Genomic DNA, 18,095 nt, shown 5'->3' with positions numbered 1-18,095 from the left:
TTGACCTCTTGCACTCCAATATTTTTCAAAGATATTATCATGGCCAGCCACTGAAGCACAGATTTTGAGGTGTTCCGAATCCATTTCTTGGTTTGAGTTGCACAATGGGCAGTTAGGGGACTGATATATTCCAATTCTATGCAGGTGTTTGGCCAAACAATCATGGCCTGTTGCCAATCTAAATGCAGCTACAGACGATTTTCGTGGTAAATCGGGAATTAACTGTGGATTTTGATGCAGAGAGTTCCATTTTTTCCCTTGAGATTGTGTTATCAAAATTTTGTTTGTTGAAGTCTAAGTATGTAGATTTAATAAATCTTTTCACAGAGTAATACGTAGATTTAGTAACAGGTCTGTAAGTAGCAGTGCTGCCCTTCTTTGCTAAAGCATCCGCATTCTCGTTTCCCAGGATTCTTTCATATTCAAGTATAAAAATATAGGGGTGCCATTTGAAATTTCAAAGTGGGAATGGCTGGGGGTGGGAGGTGAAATCTAAAATGCAATTAAGCCTTGTTTAAGACTTCCCCCTTGATACCTAAATTTACGTGTTTTCTTTGTTTGAAATTGAATTCAATTAATTAACTAGTTATTTAGAGTGGGAAGTTTTGAAATGAAAGCCTCGTATGTAGATATATTTAGAGAGTTTTTCCTCTAGAAGTTTTTTTTTTTTATGTTTCAGATGTATCACGTATATATTATACTTAATGCTTTGTTATATATTTTGCATATACTACAACATATTATTTAAAATTATATATGTTAATTATTTACATTTTGGTCCACACGCCATAAAAAACATTGTACAGCCCTTATGTTTACCAATGTCCGCAGTACTCTGTAGACAGACAGCGTTCTTACCTCCTCTCGCACACGGACTATTGCTGTGTCTATTTGTGGAGTCCCACTGTATTATAGAATAAACATAAACAAATTTAAGACTTTGAAGGAAAAAGTTAATTGATTAAATGAAATTATACGTAGTAATATCATGATATATAGAGTATTATCGTGACAGATGTTTGGTAATATCGTGATAATTGTTTTAACTTACACTGCAAATATACAAATTCAAATTAAACTTAATTAAAGCTTGACACATTAACTTCCAGTCAACATAGTATGTAATACAAAGTACTTTTCAAGTAATACTGCCAATCTTACAATTAAAGACACTGAAAGGTCCTTGGAAACTGAACACTTTAAGCACTAATCACTGTCATCATCTGAGAATTCCACGGATTTGTCGCATTCAGAGCACATGAACTGGAGTGAATCATCAGCATTAGCACATAGTTTATGATACCATCTTGTGCAAAATATGCACTGAATCCACTGTGCCCCATTACGAGCTGCAACATCTCTTGAATACGTGCCATGACACACTTTGCAAGCCTTTCATTCTCTTCAGAACTAGATGAAGAAGGCTCTGTTGAGGGAGCTGCGTTTGCTGCTTCTGTCTTCTTTGGTCTACCACGAAGTCTCCTCCCTGATAGTGGAGTAAGCGCTCTGGCCTTTCGATCTACATTTCTGCGGCGCTTTCCAGCATTGCCATCAGTGCATTTGGGCAAGCACAAGATGTTCCCTACAATCCCGTTGGCACTGTGTGATGGAGGTGTTGCTGTTCGAGTCTGACTGAAATCTCCATCTCCAGCTGTTAGGCGAGAAGGTGCAATTGCTTCAGGTTGTACTGTATTGCGATTCATGGGATAAATTCCAGCTTTTCTAAACCCATTTCTAATCTTTTCTGCAATAAATGCAATTGCATATGGCACAGAAAACGTGCCAAAGTCGAATCTAGTTGGAGCAGCTACAGGATTGTTACACTTGTAACGGTCAAGTTCGTTGGTCCATGCATTCTTCATTGATTTTTAAATGCTGAGATCCAGTGGTTGAAGAATATGGCTGCAATGACTGGGAAATGTCATCAAGTGGATTTCATTTTCACGAGCAAAATCAATGACGTCTATTCACACATGTGCGAATCTAATAATAGTAACACTGGTCTGGCTGGTGAAATGTTCCTTACAAAGTGATTCATCTATTCTAAGAAAAGTTCTGAACTTATCCAGCCATTCTTCGACACTCTGATTAATGATCCTGTTGGAACATCTTTGTCCAAACCATTTACTAGTCTCACGCCTTTAAAAATTATCATAGGTGGAATTGCGGTTCGAGAGGCACTACAGCAACCTAATACAGTTTGTGTTACTCCCTTCTCCGCAAAAGTCTTGCTGTAAATTATTTTCTTTCCTGTTTCCGCGACGATTTTCGAAGGCTTCATCACAAAAGTGACTCCTGTCTCGTCACAGTTAAAAATTCTTTCTGGCTTCTGTTGCAGCTGAAGCTTGGCTACTGTATGTTCCAGTTTATTGTAGAAGTCCTCAACGTTTTCTTTATTAGCTGTAACAGCTCGACTTGCTGCCAACTTTTCTGGTGTTCTCAATGATAAGCCATATCTTTGTCTGAATGACCACCACCAAAATGGTCCTGCTTTTTCTCTGTCTTCATTAAATGGAGACTTTTTTGAAGTGGATTCTAATAACTAAAATGCAAGACGCTTTATTTGTGTCACATTCAGCCCAAAACTTTGCATTTCAATTATGTACTTCACTAACCTCAGTTCTACTAATTTAGGTAGCATGAGCGGACGCCCGAGTTTAGGAACTTCAAATAGCCCGCCCTCTCCAACATCAGCATTTCCAACGTTATGACTAATATGATCCTTCAGTGTACTCCAGGGTACACCACACTCCTTTGCTGCCTTGTATACAGTCCAATTATATCATTCAACACCTTTTTCATAGCATTTTGTAGGTTGACAACACTGTACGTTTGTCTTTTGTTAACTTTCCTATCACCGTTGCTAGCAGAAGACAGAACGGAACTGTAAGGAAGAAGGCATAATTCGTAAGCCTCCCTCTGCCATATGTATCAAGCTACATGAACTGCTTCCACTCTAAAAAATCGAGACGATCTTACACTTGTATAAAATCATCAGAGTAAGTTATGTGTCTATACTGCATATTAAAGAAGTACTGCTAATATATCGATAGGCACTAATTTTTATGTTTACTCACCTAGTTTTACTACACTTTTCATTCTTTTTTGAAGCCTGTACACTCATATGTGCCTTCTTCTGCGGCGCCATTATGCTCACTAAAGGGCCACTGCCTGTCGGTCAGACTGCCTTGACAAACGCGCTTCTATCCCGCTTTGTAATTCCATGGTAGACCTCCAAACATAGTATCACAATATTACTGCTATCACGATATTACCAGTCTTTACCCTACATTCATGTTTAGTAATCTATATTATAAATAGCATCTTTCTTACAAATTCTCACACTTTGATTTCATTAAGTGTGAACTATAAAAACTATAACAGTAACAAAAATTATCTTCATCTCAGCCTAATGTATCCCTTACTCCAATGAATAGCATTGTACTGTAATGAAGGAAATTATCTAACATCTTGAACGAAAGAATTACAGAGTTTTTAGTTACTAGTACTCAAGTTAAGTCCTCACAGAAAAGATAAATGACAGCATAAAAAATTACATGTCGTGGCTTAAAGAATATTCAATAGAGAAGGCATTACATTTTGGAGTGTCATTTTAAGAAAGACTAATTCAACAAATTGAATGCATTCATAGTTCGCAAATTTTTTTAAGGTATATAACATACATTATATAAAAATATGCAGGTCTTGCTCAGGCCAGTTTGCAGGAACCAATACTATTAATTATACAGTTCGTCTCTTCTTGGGCACGTTCATTTTGCAATACAAAGTAATATACCTTTCTATAATTCTTACCTTGAGGCTGTTTTATAAAGTAACGTTTCGAAAATGTTCAAGGCATTCTGTCACAAAAAAGAGGTTTTGTACTACAGTTAAATATACTTTCATTTTTAGACGATTTAGTTTTTTCCTGAGAACGAAACTTCAATGATTGAGAATATTATCACAGTCTACTATATACAGTCACGAAGCTTGGGATGATTTTTTGCAAATCTCGCGATAGTTGCTAGCCGCTTGGAGCGCTGTGAGTACTAGAAACAATAGACTGTGCCACAGCCATCGTGATCTAATACAGGCCGTAAGGCAGACCATGTAACTCGCTTAACCCGATCATGAAGGGCGGCGTTTCAACCATATAAATTAGTTGGAATGCATAAACTGTAACATATGTTTCTCTAAAATGTAGTGTAATTCCATTAATAAAATTTAAAACAATGATGAGACACTTCAGACATAATTTACTTGCGAGTTAAGATGTAATATTATTTATGGTGTGAAAATTACGTTGTTCGTATTGTAATACCTGCCTTTATTTCGATTAAATATTGCGAAATTCTTGTACATTTATTTATGCACGATTTTTCAACTGCACTGCACGGATATTTAGATATGTTGAAATAATAGGGTATGTTTACTGTACCAGATACCCCTTTCTGTCTAAATTTAGTAATCTCCAATGCCTTGCCATTAATATGAAAATTATAGGTTATGTTTACTATATTTAACTTATATTCCTAAATTCGCAATCATACATTATAATTAAGCATAATGTCATGTATGATACCCCGGATATTCAATTTGTCTGTATTTTAATACTACAATTGAGTACTGAATTATTGTATTTATCTACTATTTAAGGGATGAGATAACGCAATTGTACGTACACTAATTTCATAGGAGTGGTATGGTAAATGTTTTGTCTAAAATTAAGGAAGATAGATGTGCTAAATTGAAATCACAATATAAATTCTTTTTTATTAAACCTCAAAATAGCTTCCATTCTAAACTTGAAATGTTGACGCGAACAGATTATGTTAACATGTAAAATACTCTTCACATTAAAATAACACAGTTTTGTAATTATTTCTGCAACATATTATGCAATAAGAAGTAAACGGAACTTATGGACACATTACTCTAAATAAAACTTAGCAATGATAAGCAATAAAGTTATAACATAATATTTCACTGAGCTCCATACACTGAAATAGAAAAACCGAACAAACATTATGGCCTGCTCTAGATCGAAAAAGCATTGACTGTGCCATATTTCGCATTTTTGTGAAAAGCTACAGTATGTAAACTGTGAAATGTTCATTATCGGTTGTAATAAATGTGAATGGCTAAAATACAATAATTTGAATAATAATATGGGACAAGGAGACGTTTGTAGTACTATAAATTGTAAGAAAAATAGGTTAGTTATCCTTCTTCCAAAAGATCCAGGAAGGTGAGTTTATAGAATATAATATATATTTTATGAAAATAATATATAAATATATTGATACATAAGTAGGCTTAATTGTAACACCTAATATAGAACGTGTTTACATATTTTAACAAGGACTAGGCTAAATTATTAATAGCACATTTCAATATAAATATTATTGTTGGTTAAGAAATTGCGTGTGTTAAATAACATAAATAGTGAAGTTGCATCAAGACTGAAATATAAGTGCAGTGAAGTGACGTAACGTGTAGATTAACGTCGACAAGTGTTGTACCGGTATAGTGAAGTGATAAAGTGTAGTGTTGGTCCATTGAAATATTGTAGTGTGGTGATACTTCAAAGTAGAAATAATTTAAAACATAAATAGTGAAGTTTCATCTAGACCGAAATATAAGTGCAGTGACGTGTCATGTAGTTTCAACGTCGAAAAATGTAGTATAGTGAAGTGATAAAGTGTAGTGTTGGCCTATTGAAATATTATAGTGTGGTGATACTAAAGGGTAGAAATAACCTAAAACTAATATACGTAAGTACATTAAATTGAAAAGTGAGTGAAATTGAATTTGTAAATAAGGTACAGTATATACATAATGTGTGCTATGGCTGCTCTGTCTGGAAACTGTCGTGGTTGTAGAAGGATTGTAGTGAAAGGATTGGTATGTAATAATTGTAATTTCTGTTTTCATTGGAAATGTATAGATATAGATCCTGATAAGTTTGTTGACAAAGGTAGTTGGGAATGTAGTGATTGTATATATGATAGAAAGATGTGCGATCAACTGGAGAGAATCAGAGCCCTAGAATTGGAATTAGATGAGGCAAAGTGTGAAATTAATAAATTGAGAGCTTTGAAGGATAGCATTAGTGTTTTGAATAAAGGGAGATCTCACACTTGGATGAAACCTAAGAATTCCAAATCTAGGAGTAGACGTTTCTCTGCGGATGATGCTGCATCAATCAAACTGACCAACAAATTCAGTGCTCTTCAAGCAATGAATGTTGATCAGGAGAACTCAGACCCAGTATCGACATTAGTAAAGGTAAGTCAGAAAACAGATAAGGTTAATGATTGTAGGAGTAAAGTATTGATTTTAGGAAGCAGCCATGCAAGAGGTATTTCCTCACTTTTGAAGTCGAAACTGGGCGATGAGTTTGAAGTATCTAGTGTATGTAAGCCTAATGCTCCTCTCAAGAATGTTGTTGAGGATATGATGAAATTGAGTTCAGATTTTTCTAAGAGGGATCATGTAGTTATAGTGGGTGGGCCAGGTAATAGTATTGATAACGATTGTAACTATTCTATTGAGAAAGATGTCAACATAATTGAGATGAGCAGCCATACCAATGTGGGATTTCTCAGTCTTTTCAGCAGGTACGACAAGCCATATCTTCACAGGAGGGTGCGGAGCGTGAATATGCGGCTTGAGCGGGCTCTGATGAGACCTGGGGCATCACACATTGGTTTGATAGATGTAAGCCCTATAAGAAGGTATGAATATACGTCACATGGCCTGCATCTGAATGGTAGAGGCAAGGAGCACCTTTCGGTTCTTATTGCTAATAGCATCAGAGGCAGCCATGTTAAAAAGCAGAGTTGTAATATTCCTGTGTTAGTTAATGCTAGGGCTTCTCCTTTTTTAGGTTAAACCTCCCACCAGTAAGGTGTTTGAAACAAGTTCAACTAAATTGTAAATGCTCTGATGTTTCTAGTAATGAACACAGTAACTTCACTATTTTTCATCAAAATATTAGGGGATTAAAACAAAAAACTGATGAACTGATCACTTCTTTAGCAACTCAAAAGCATAAACCTCAGATATTGTGTATAACTGAACATCATATGAAGCAACAGGAAATACTACAACTGTCTTTACATGGATATGTATTAGGTTCTCATTTCTGTAGACATGTCTTCCAAAAAGGGGGTGCCTGTATTTTTATCAGAGAGGATCTATTATTTAGTAAAATTGATATATCTGATTTTTGTCTTGAACAAGATATTGAAATCTGTGGAATACAAATTGGTTATGAGATATCAAATTTAATTATCTTATGTGTTTATAGGGCGCCAATGGGAGATTATAAGAAATTTACAACTAACTTAGATTCATTATTGAAACGACTTTATAAACCACATACCGAATTTGTAATCTGTGGTGACATAAACATAGATTATCTATCAGAAAGCTCACGTAAAAGAAAATTAAACTCACTTCTTGAAACTTATAATCTTAGTCACACAGTAAGTTTTCCAACCAGAACACAAGCTGGAAGTAGTACTGCCATTGATAATATATTTATAGATAAAAGTAGATTGAATTCCTATTCAACAGTACAATTAGTCAATGGCCTGTCTGATCACGATGCACAAATTCTAAGTGTTTTCAATATGAGTGAAAAATTCCAAAGTGTTTATCTAAAAATAAGAAAAAGGATTATAAATGCTGAATCTCTTCATCATTTAAATACATGTCTACAAAATGAATCTTGGGAAAATGTATATAGTACCGATACCATTGATATTAATACTAAATTTAATGCATTTTTCACTACATTTACGAATTATTTCAATGAATGTTTTCCAGTCAAGGTGGTGAAAAAATGTAAAAGTAAAAACATGTGGATAACTCAGGGAATTAAAATATCATGTGCTACAAAAAGGAATCTATATTTAATGAGTAGGAATAGTGATGATCCTCATGTTCTTAATTACTACAAGAATTACTGTAAAACTTTGACAAAAGTTATAAAAGATGCAAAGAAAATGTATCTGAACGAAAAAATACAAAATTCAGATAATAAGATTAAAACTATTTGGGATATTATTAAAAATGAAACTAATCGATATTCAAAGAGTGAAAATATTACTTGCATTAAAATCAATGATAGTAAAATAGATAACCCAAAATCAATTGCAAATCATTTTAACGACTTCTATATAAATATTATTCAGAACTTAAACATTCAAGATTGTGCAGAAGATGCTGCACTTGGTTACCTAACTGATGCATTTAACACTGAGTTTTTAGGTCTCAAATTTATTCCCACTACCGCAGCAGAAATCATGCATGTGATAAAACAACTAAAAACAAAATATTCCTCTGGATATGATGAAATTCCAAGTAAAGTTCTGAAAGCTTGTTCTGAAATATTATCCCCTCCGTTAAGCTATCTATGCAATTTGTCAATGCAATGTGGTATTTTTCCAGAAAGACTCAAATATTCAATAGTAAAACCAATATACAAAAAGGGAGATAAATGTACTATTGCTAATTACAGACCCATATCATTATTAACAACATTTTCAAAAGTGTTTGAGAAAGTTATGTATAATAGATTATATCATTACCTGGAGTCCAACAATATATTAGTTTTAGAACAGTTTGGATTTAGAAAACAAAAATCGACAGAGAATGCTGCTTTTAGTTTGGTGGATGAAATACTAAATTCATTAAATTCGAAACTACATGTAGGTGGGATTTTTTGTGACTTGGCTAAAGCATTTGATTGTGTAGACCATAGTATATTAGTAAAAAAATTGAAGTTTTATGGTATTAAAGATGAGATGTTGGGTTGGTTTACATCGTACTTATCAAATAGAAAACAAAAAGTAGAAATAAATGTACCAAATAGTCATAAAGTTACTTATTCAGAATTTAGAAATATTAAACATGGTGTTCCGCAGGGGTCAATTTTAGGTCCATTGTTGTTTCTAGTTCATATTAATGATTTAGCCTTGACCATAAACAATTCATCCCATGTAATTTTATTTGCAGATGATACAAGTGTAATTATTTCAAGCAAACAATACGATCATTTTATAAACACTTCTAATACAGTGCTGAATCTAATGAATGAATGGTTCCATGCAAATAAACTAGCACTTAATATTGATAAAACCAGTGCAGTCAAATTTAGTACACACAATAGTGCTCAGGTTTCCTACAGTATTCGATTAAATGGAACTCATCTCAAAGAATCTATAAGCACAAAGTTTCTTGGTTTAGAATTGGATAATCACTTGAACTGGAAAACGCATATAGAATGTATTACTCGTAAATTGAGCTCTGCCTGTTATGCATTAAGATCCTTATCTACTATTGGTGATATAAACTTACTTAAAATGTCATACTTTGCATATTTTCACTCTGTAATGAAATATGGATTAATATTCTGGGGTAACTCGTCTGAAGCTAAACACGTTTTTGTTTTACAAAAGAAAGCTATAAGAATAATGGCCGGTGTGCATAAAAGGACCTCATGTAAAAATATTTTCCGAAACTTAGAAATCTTGACTTTACCTTGTGAATACATTCTTTCCCTAATGATGCTGTATATTAAGAACCAAGATAAATTCAGTACTAATCAAGACATCCATCATTTTAATACAAGACATAAATCAGATCTTCATCTACCCTCTGTTAGTCTAAGCTGTTTTAAAAAAGGAGTTCGCTATTCATGTATAACAGTCTTCAATGCACTGCCTAATTATCTTAAAGATTTGAAGAACGAGAAAAGGTTCAGAAAAGAATTAACCAAATTTCTACATACTCATACCTTCTACACAATTGATGAATTGTTTATGCTTGTGAATTGAATTATTCTACTTAAATGACATGTACAATTTTATATAGCTCAACTAAAATATGTTTTTATATTGACTTAATCTGTTTACTATGTATTGTATTTTTTGTTTAGCATAACTGATGAATTGTATGTACTGTAAATTGAATAGTATACTGTATAGGTCAACTGATGAATTGTTTAAGCTTATAAATTGAATTAATCTACTTCATATGAATTGTATAGCTTAACGAAAATAAGTTTGTAAATTGAACTAATTTGATTGTATATGTTTGTATAGTTTGGCTGATGAATTGTATATGTTCTTAAAATGATTTCTAGTCTGTGTAGCTCTACTGATGAATTGTATATAGACCTACTGTAAATTGAATGGTAATATGTATAGCTCAACTGATGAATTGTTTATGATTATAAATTGAATTAATCTACTTGATATTAATTGCACAAATTTGTATAGCTTAATGAAAGTATGCTACTTTGTATTTTATATATTTGTATAGTTTTGGCCGATGAATTCTATATGCTTTAAATTGAATAGTAATCTATATAGCTCTACTGATATTGTTTGTGTTTGTAATTTGAAGTAGTTTGCATGATATGTATTATCAATTTCTGTATATCACAACTGGTTGAATTGTTTATGCCTTAAATTTAATTAAATTGTTTTGTATTATAATATAGCTCAACTTATGAATGATCGTTTGCGTTTGTAAATGTAATAATCTGATTGGCTATGTATTGTATACTTTTAATAGAGCCATCGATGTAGCTCAGTCGGCAGACTCGCCGGGCCGCTGATCCGGAGCTGCATTCGGGCTTGGGTTGGATCCCCCTTTGGACTTTGGTTTCTTCGGAGGTTTTCCCCAGCCGTGGGACTGAAGCCGGATGGTCTATGGCGAGTCCTTGGCATCAACCCCTTTGATTTGATTACCCCCTTTGATTTGATTACCTGGTTGGGGTTTTCCGAGGTTTCCCCCACCGAAAAGGCAAATGCCGGGTAATATTTTGGCGAATCCTCGGACCTCATCTCATCTCACTACATCTCGCCAAAATGTAAAAAAAATGTAAAAAAATGTAAAAAATTGTAAAAAATTGTAGAAAATTACTAAATTGTAAAACTATAAAAATTTGTAAAAATTGTAATTGTAATATTGTAAAATGTTGACATGTTCCACATCTTAAAGCTTCATTGCTCATGTAAGATCTATGGAATAAAATAAATGAATGAATGAATGAATGAATGAATGAATGAATGAATGAATGAATGTATTTCATATTTCAATAGTGGAAGGAAGGTGTTCATTTTTTTAAAAGAACACTATATCAAAAGTACAATACATTTTATGGTCTGCTAGGGAAAGAGTCTGTGATGATGCGATAGTAGCGATCCTTGTGGTGAGCAACTATCTATGGATGCATATTTCAACTGTCCATGTTTGCATATTTAGTAAGTATTAAGCTTCGTAACTGTATATACTAGACTGTGATATTATTTTGTAAGCCTATTAGTAATTTTGCTTATCTCTATGCGCCAGAAAATGGCGGGAATACAAACCTACTGTCAAAAAATCACATTACACGACACTACTCAGCACATCATATAATGGCATATTTTATTAATGCACTTATTTTTGGCTATCAAGGCTCTATAATGGGATACGGAAGTATAATATATTAATCTCCCAACAAACTACTTATGAATAATGTAGCGGTCCATGACCTGCAACAGTCATCACACATTTTTCAACTATAAGCAATGGAACTACTACATAGTGAGCAATATAAAATTTCCAGAAATAAGACACAGTTCCCCAAGAAATTGCCAAAATGCTTTAAAAATGGAAAGCAGTGACATCCAAAGCAATGTATAGTTGATGATTCATGTCACTGCTTTCCTTTTTAAGAACTTTCTCAAAATAGATGATTAGTAAAAATTATATTCAAACATTTTTGTTACTACACATTCAAAACATACTGAGTAATGTAACGGCATCACTTGGAGTTCACATGGAAGCAATGTTCTAGGTTCTCAGACAGGAACTGATTATTTACACTGACATTGATCTTATTTACATATTCAGTTCTTTTCTTGCACCATATTGCATCATACTTGTATGGGCATTACATTTTGGAATATATCAGTCCCCTAACTGCCCATTGTGCAACTCAAACCAAGAAATGGATTCGGAACACCTCAAAATTTGTGCTTCAGTGGCTGACCAGGATAATATCTTTGAAAAATATTGGAGTGCAAGAGGTAAAGTGACTTTATTGTCAAACGCCTGGCATTAGAAAACAACAACATTTTTTCAACAGAGAGAAAAAGCAGCAACAAATCTTTAATGGAGATACTAAAGTAGTCCTTTCATGTTATCAGTTTTTGGTCCCTTCATCAAAAATATACCTGTCTGTACTATAACACAAGGCACTTAAAACAATTCTTTCTTTTTCATCATAATACTTGTACAAAGCAAGGAAACATAATCACTTTTCATTATAAAAAAATAAACCGCCAGTCGTAAGTGGACAAGCATAATGGTAAAATATTTTATCCTGATGCTTTCTAAGAACACAACCCCAATCTAATCTAATAAAAAGTGTTGTCCATTTGTCCCATATGTCTTCAAACACTTCATTCTGGGTGCTAATATGGCACAAAATATGCTTGTATTAAAACTTTCAGCACTTTCATGCTAGTATCTTGTCAGAAGTGTGAAAAGAACTAAAAAGGAGCCGGAATAATATTGCAGTGATTTTAATTGCATGGCTTTAGGAAGCATTTTATGATTAGATTTTATTGGCATAATAGCAGCAAGCCTTCTATTTCTCTTTTTATGGAAGCACACAATTGTACATCCTTCTGTCTGCAACAAGGTACCATATTTATTTAATACTGCTCATAATTCATAATATCACGATTTGAAAATTTCCAACTAAAGTACTATTAAAGAAACTTAAAAATGAGCAGTAACTAATTAAGAATATTAAATTCCTTATGATTTTATATTATTTTTGTAGAATTAATATCGCATTTCAGGTACAATATATACACATTAAAAAATTACACATTATCAGTGTTAATGTTTCAAAGGTATAATGAAGACAAATGGACAACTCAGATGACATTGCACCATCATTAAAAGAAATGAGAAATCTTACGGATTTTCAAGTTTGATTAATGAAGAAGCTGATGGTGAAGCTCGAAGGAGTAGAGGTGCTTTCCTTCTTGATCCACTGCACTACCAGCACCATTGACAGATGTTGCTGCTAATTGCTTTGTACACGTAATTCCCCTGTATTGTGCTGCCATTTAGTCTACTCCTCTTAGTAACCTGCAAAGTTACGTTTATGTCAACTGAATTTTTGCACTGTACATGGTTTTCTTAATCCAAAGAATACAATTAAACAAACATTCCATACATCAGAATTAACATAGCAAAAGATGAACACGTTATTCATTTTTAAATAATGAAATTATTACTGACAATGACAGCCTCACGCTTAGGGGTATTTACGTAAATATTAGATAATACTCAGAATTTAGTAACAGCCCTGAGCATGTATAACAGATTGGTCGCAATATAGAATTTTTTGGTAAAAGCACGAGTAGTTCCACAGACTGACAGATAACGTGATATGGCTGAACGGCCCTAGATCATGTGCCAAATTATCTCGTTATGTGATATTTTTTAACCCTGATGCAATAATTTGTTATGTAATTTGGGTAAGGAATTTGGCATGCTCAAATTATATCATTTTTCCATATGATACAGTGAGAGAGAATTCGTAGAGCTGAGATGGAGCAATAATTAGTATTACCCCATGGAGCTTTTCTTCCATCTAGCAGTCATTACTAAAAGTTCATTTTCGACAGTGAAGAATCTAGTGACCCATTCTAGTGTTGCCATTTTATAACATGGGAATGGCCAATCTGATATATATATATCCGAAGAAAAGAACCCTATAATAACAAAACAACATGGAATTTTAAGAAAGCGGATTGGAAACTATTTACTACAGAACTAAACGAACACCTCCAGCTCAACACACCACTAATGGAAAATACAAACTCAGATAGACTGAACAAATATTTCTGTGAATCTATTCTTAAAATTGCAAAAAAGCACATCCCACGAGGCAAACCAAAAAAATACACTCCATTCTGGACAGAAAACCTGAATCTATTGAAACAAGACAGAGATAAAGCAAGAATCAAAGCAGAACATAGCAAAACACCAGAAGATACTCAAGATTGGAGGAGGAAGACTGTCATTCTTAAAAAGCAATCATAACGGCAAAAAAGAACAGTTTTAATAAATTTATTGAAAATATTAATTCAGAACCGATAGCGCTAAAACATATAAATTTCTGAAGAATATTTCCAATACACAGGAAAATATTAGCCAACCTATTATTCATAATAACAAAACACTAACAGATAGTAGAGATATAACAAACGCATTTAATAAACACTACTCAAACTCTCACAGATTACATCCCAATATCAAAAAAACTGACAAATTTATCAAAAGAGAATTACAAAAATATAATAAAAACAATATCACAAAACCTGAAATATTCCATCAAAATTTCACTTCCAAAGAATTAAATAATAATAACGGAAGTGCGCACAATGTGCAGGATAATATATTATTTTAGCTTTCGCTGCTGCAGAACTTGGTCAGTGAAACTAATCGGTTTTTACACTCCATCACATGGTATCTTCCACATAGTTCGTCACAAAGTAAACACATGCACTCTTTGTTCGGGTCGTGAAAGCTGGTGTTGCGGCATATTTTGAAGTGGAAGCCGTGGGTCGCGAATCTGGTCACCAGGTGTCTCTGTAGGTAGTTGGCCTCCTTCCAGTCCTCTCTGGCCATGGCGTCCGTGACGTAGAACTCCTCCCATATTTCTGCTTTCTTACGTTGGTGTTCGAGGACGGTGCTCTCGTATGCTGATGTTGATGGCAGTAGGAATTGCAGCCGTAGGTCTTCTAGTAACATAGGTTCTCTGGTTAGCTCATAGACGATTCTGGATGGTGCAAATCTGGACAGGCCAAGTACCCGTTTCAGATATGTCGCTTTCACTTTCTCGAGGTCCTTCAGGTTACTTTTAGTGAGGTATTGCCAGACGATTTCGAGGCCATATATGATGATGGCACTATTTTAACCGTGAAGATTTTCATCGCCGTTTCCAACGAGATCCTGGTTAGGTACTGAATGTCATTCATGGCGATCATTGCCCCTGCCACTCTGTCTTTGATGTGGGCTGTGTATGTCGATCCATTTTGTTGCAGGGTTATTCCCAGGTATTTAAAAGTCTTTACGTTGGTCAGTGGCTCGCCCTCCAGGTACAGCACGTCTGCTGCCGCTTGTTTTCCCCCTCTTTTGAACGTCATCGCCACTGTTTTTGTCCTGTTTAAAGTGAGGTCATTTCCTCTGGCCCATTCTATAAAATCTGTCGAGTGCTCCTTGCAGCGTATTTCGTGATGTGGATGCCATGACCATATCATCTGCATACAGATAAGTCGTCAGTCCTTCTGCTTTCGTTGCCTCTACTACGTCGTGTGTCGCTATGTTGAACAACAGGGGACTGAGCGGATCCCCTTGAAGAACTCCTGTTGTCTGGTCTATCGGTGTTGACACTGTTATTGTGTCGTCGATCCGAATACTATTCTCCATCAAGATGTCCCTTATCAGTCTGGCTATGGGGTTTCTCCTTCCTATCAGGTTCTCTAATTTGGCTATGAGTTTTGTTCTATTGATTGTATCGAACGCTTTTGTGTAGTCCACAAACACCGTGTAGAGTTTCCCCTTCGGGTGGTGGAGCGCTTCTTTTATATTTTCTTGGAGGCATTCCACGGCTTGTATTGTGGAGCGGTTCTTTCTGAAGCCAAATTGTTCTACTGGTATATGATGGTCTACTAGTGCTGTTATTCTTTCTGCGACGAGTTTCGTCAGTATTTTCAGGAGTGTGCTTTCCAGAGCGATGCCTCTGTATGTATGAGGGTCACTAGCGTTGCCTTTCCCCTTATATAGCGTTTTAATCCTCGATGTTCTCCAACACTCTGGAATACTCCCTCTCAACAAGCATTCATTGAAGAGGTCCGTCCAGGCTTTTATGAGCATTGGGGCTGCGCTCTTTAAATGCTCGTTGAAGATATTGTCCGGACCACTGGCCTTTTTGTCTTTTGATCCCATGACCAGTCTCAGGACTTCATCCTGTGTGAATGGCTCGAGGAAAGAGTCTTCTTCTTTCTTTGCCGTTTCCTTGTGCGGCCTAGTGTCTTTTGATTGCAGAATTTCGGTGAAGTGCTGTACCCATGTGTCCATGGGGATATCCCTCGGGAACGTCGGTTTTCTTTGCTTCAGGACTCTAAATGGGTCGTTTTCTGACTCCTCTATAATCTCTCTGGCTTTTTCTTCATAGTACTCCCTCTTGGATTCTCTTATGAGTGTTTTGTATTTTCTTCTTTCATTTGCGTATTCTTTGAGAGTCTCTTCTGATCGCGAGGTTAAGGCGCTGTGGAGCTTGTGGAGGGCTGACTGTCTAGCCTGGTAGCAGTTCCTGTTGAACCAGGGTTTTGCCTTCCTTTCATTGGGCTTCGTGATTCTTGTGGCGTTTGTAATAATGTGTTCCAGTTTGTTTACTGCTCTGTCAATGTGTCCAGTCTGTATCTCCTGTTCTGCTTCTTTGATTTGGGTGTGGGACTGTTCTATCCTCTGCGTATCTAATTTCCTTGAGATCTTCGGGTTCCGGGGGCAGGTCGGGCTTTCCTTCTGAAGTGTAAATGTCGTTGCGACAGGCATGTGTTTTCTTGCTGCTATTTTGATCACTTCTTGTGCCACCTTCCTGACGCCCTTCATGTTCGTCAGCACAAGGTCAATTGTGCTGCTCCCATTATGGCACACATAGGTTTTCTCGGACGCTTTATTTATTATGGTTAATCCTTCTTCTTCGAGGAATTGTAGGACAGTTTCAGCTTTATGGTTGCGTACATCAATCCTGCAGTTCATATCTCCTGCTATTATCACTAGCTCCTGCTGTTGCGATTGCGCTAGTCCGCCACTTATGATGTCTATGATCTCCTCTTCTTTGTAGTTCGGGTGTAAGTACACGCCTATAATAGTGCACAGCCTCGTTCTAATTATTAGCATTTCAGGTGATTTCCGTTCAATTTTAAATGGGGCTAATTCTGGTTTGATGAGGCAGGTGATGCCACTCACTGGTCTGCCTCTCTGGCCTTGAGTGGCAAGCGCGTTAATCGTATAGAAGCCTTTGGCATTCCATTCCTTTCTCAGAAACGTTTCGGTGAGTACTATCACGTCGAACTTTGCGAGGTTATCCTCTGGTATCATGTCCAAAGCGTTTATTAGGCCTTCTGTCTACGCCAGAAATAAAACGGCAACGCGGTCATAATTACGTACTTAACGCTTTGGGGAACATTAACCGCAAATTTACTTTCCGTCATTTGAATGATATTCCATCAAACACGCCTTTTTTCATATTCATTTCCTTCTGATAGCCCACTTTAAGATCTTACTACATCTGCATTTCTTTTAATGCGTTCAAAACACCGCCGTTGTACTACATAAAACCTGCTCTTGACTAATGCAGTGAATTATTTAAGAATATAGTCGCGAATTTTACTACCACCATTTCGATTGTGTTTTGTTTGGCACGGCTCGGTACGGCCTGGTGACTAGTGGCCGGCGAGTAACGTCCACTATCGATATTCGTCTGCCGTGGGTATTATCCAGTTGTTCCGATTATATATATATATATATATATATATATATATATATATATATATATATATATATATATATATATATGAGAAAGTGATAGGTAATTCTATACTTCATACATGTAACAATTCAAACAATAATTAATAATTAATGCAATTTATCATAGTTTTAAGGAACATAAAGCGAATTTTATATTACAAAAATAATGGTTATAGTGAATAATATTCAGACAAGGTCATTATTAATTAATATTATATTACGATATACATATCAATACTAACAATTACTGTAATAATCACATTATGTTGTTGTTGTTGTTTTCTAATGCCAGGCGTTTGACAGTAAAGTCATTTGATCTCTTGCACTCCAATATTTTTCAAAGATATTATCATGACCAGCCAATGAAGCACAAATTTTGAGGTGTTCCGAATCCATTTCTTGGTTTGAGTTGCACAATGGGCAGTTAGGGGACTGATATATTCCAATTCCATGCAGGTGTTTAGCCAAACAATCAT

At 35.1% G+C, this 18,095-nt stretch overlaps 1 protein-coding gene across 1 annotated transcript in view; it reads right to left on the bottom strand.

Moving 5' to 3' along the window:
* LOC138713643 (uncharacterized) overlaps positions 1-18,095 on the bottom strand; it is a 63,859-nt gene that overhangs the window by 9,131 nt on the left and 36,633 nt on the right. The window contains exon 5 of the mRNA XM_069845898.1: positions 12,992-13,164. Within this exon, the coding sequence (XP_069701999.1) occupies positions 13,072-13,164 (93 nt within the window). The 3' untranslated portion in view covers positions 12,992-13,071. The remainder of the gene's footprint in view (positions 1-12,991; positions 13,165-18,095) is intronic.

The sequence above is a fragment of the Periplaneta americana genome, chromosome 14, assembly GCF_040183065.1.
Source record: "Periplaneta americana isolate PAMFEO1 chromosome 14, P.americana_PAMFEO1_priV1, whole genome shotgun sequence".
In the NCBI taxonomy this organism is placed as follows: domain Eukaryota; kingdom Metazoa; phylum Arthropoda; class Insecta; order Blattodea; family Blattidae; genus Periplaneta; species Periplaneta americana.
The sequence above is the reverse complement of the archived record's forward strand: the minus strand, read 5'-3'. Positions and strand labels throughout refer to the sequence as shown.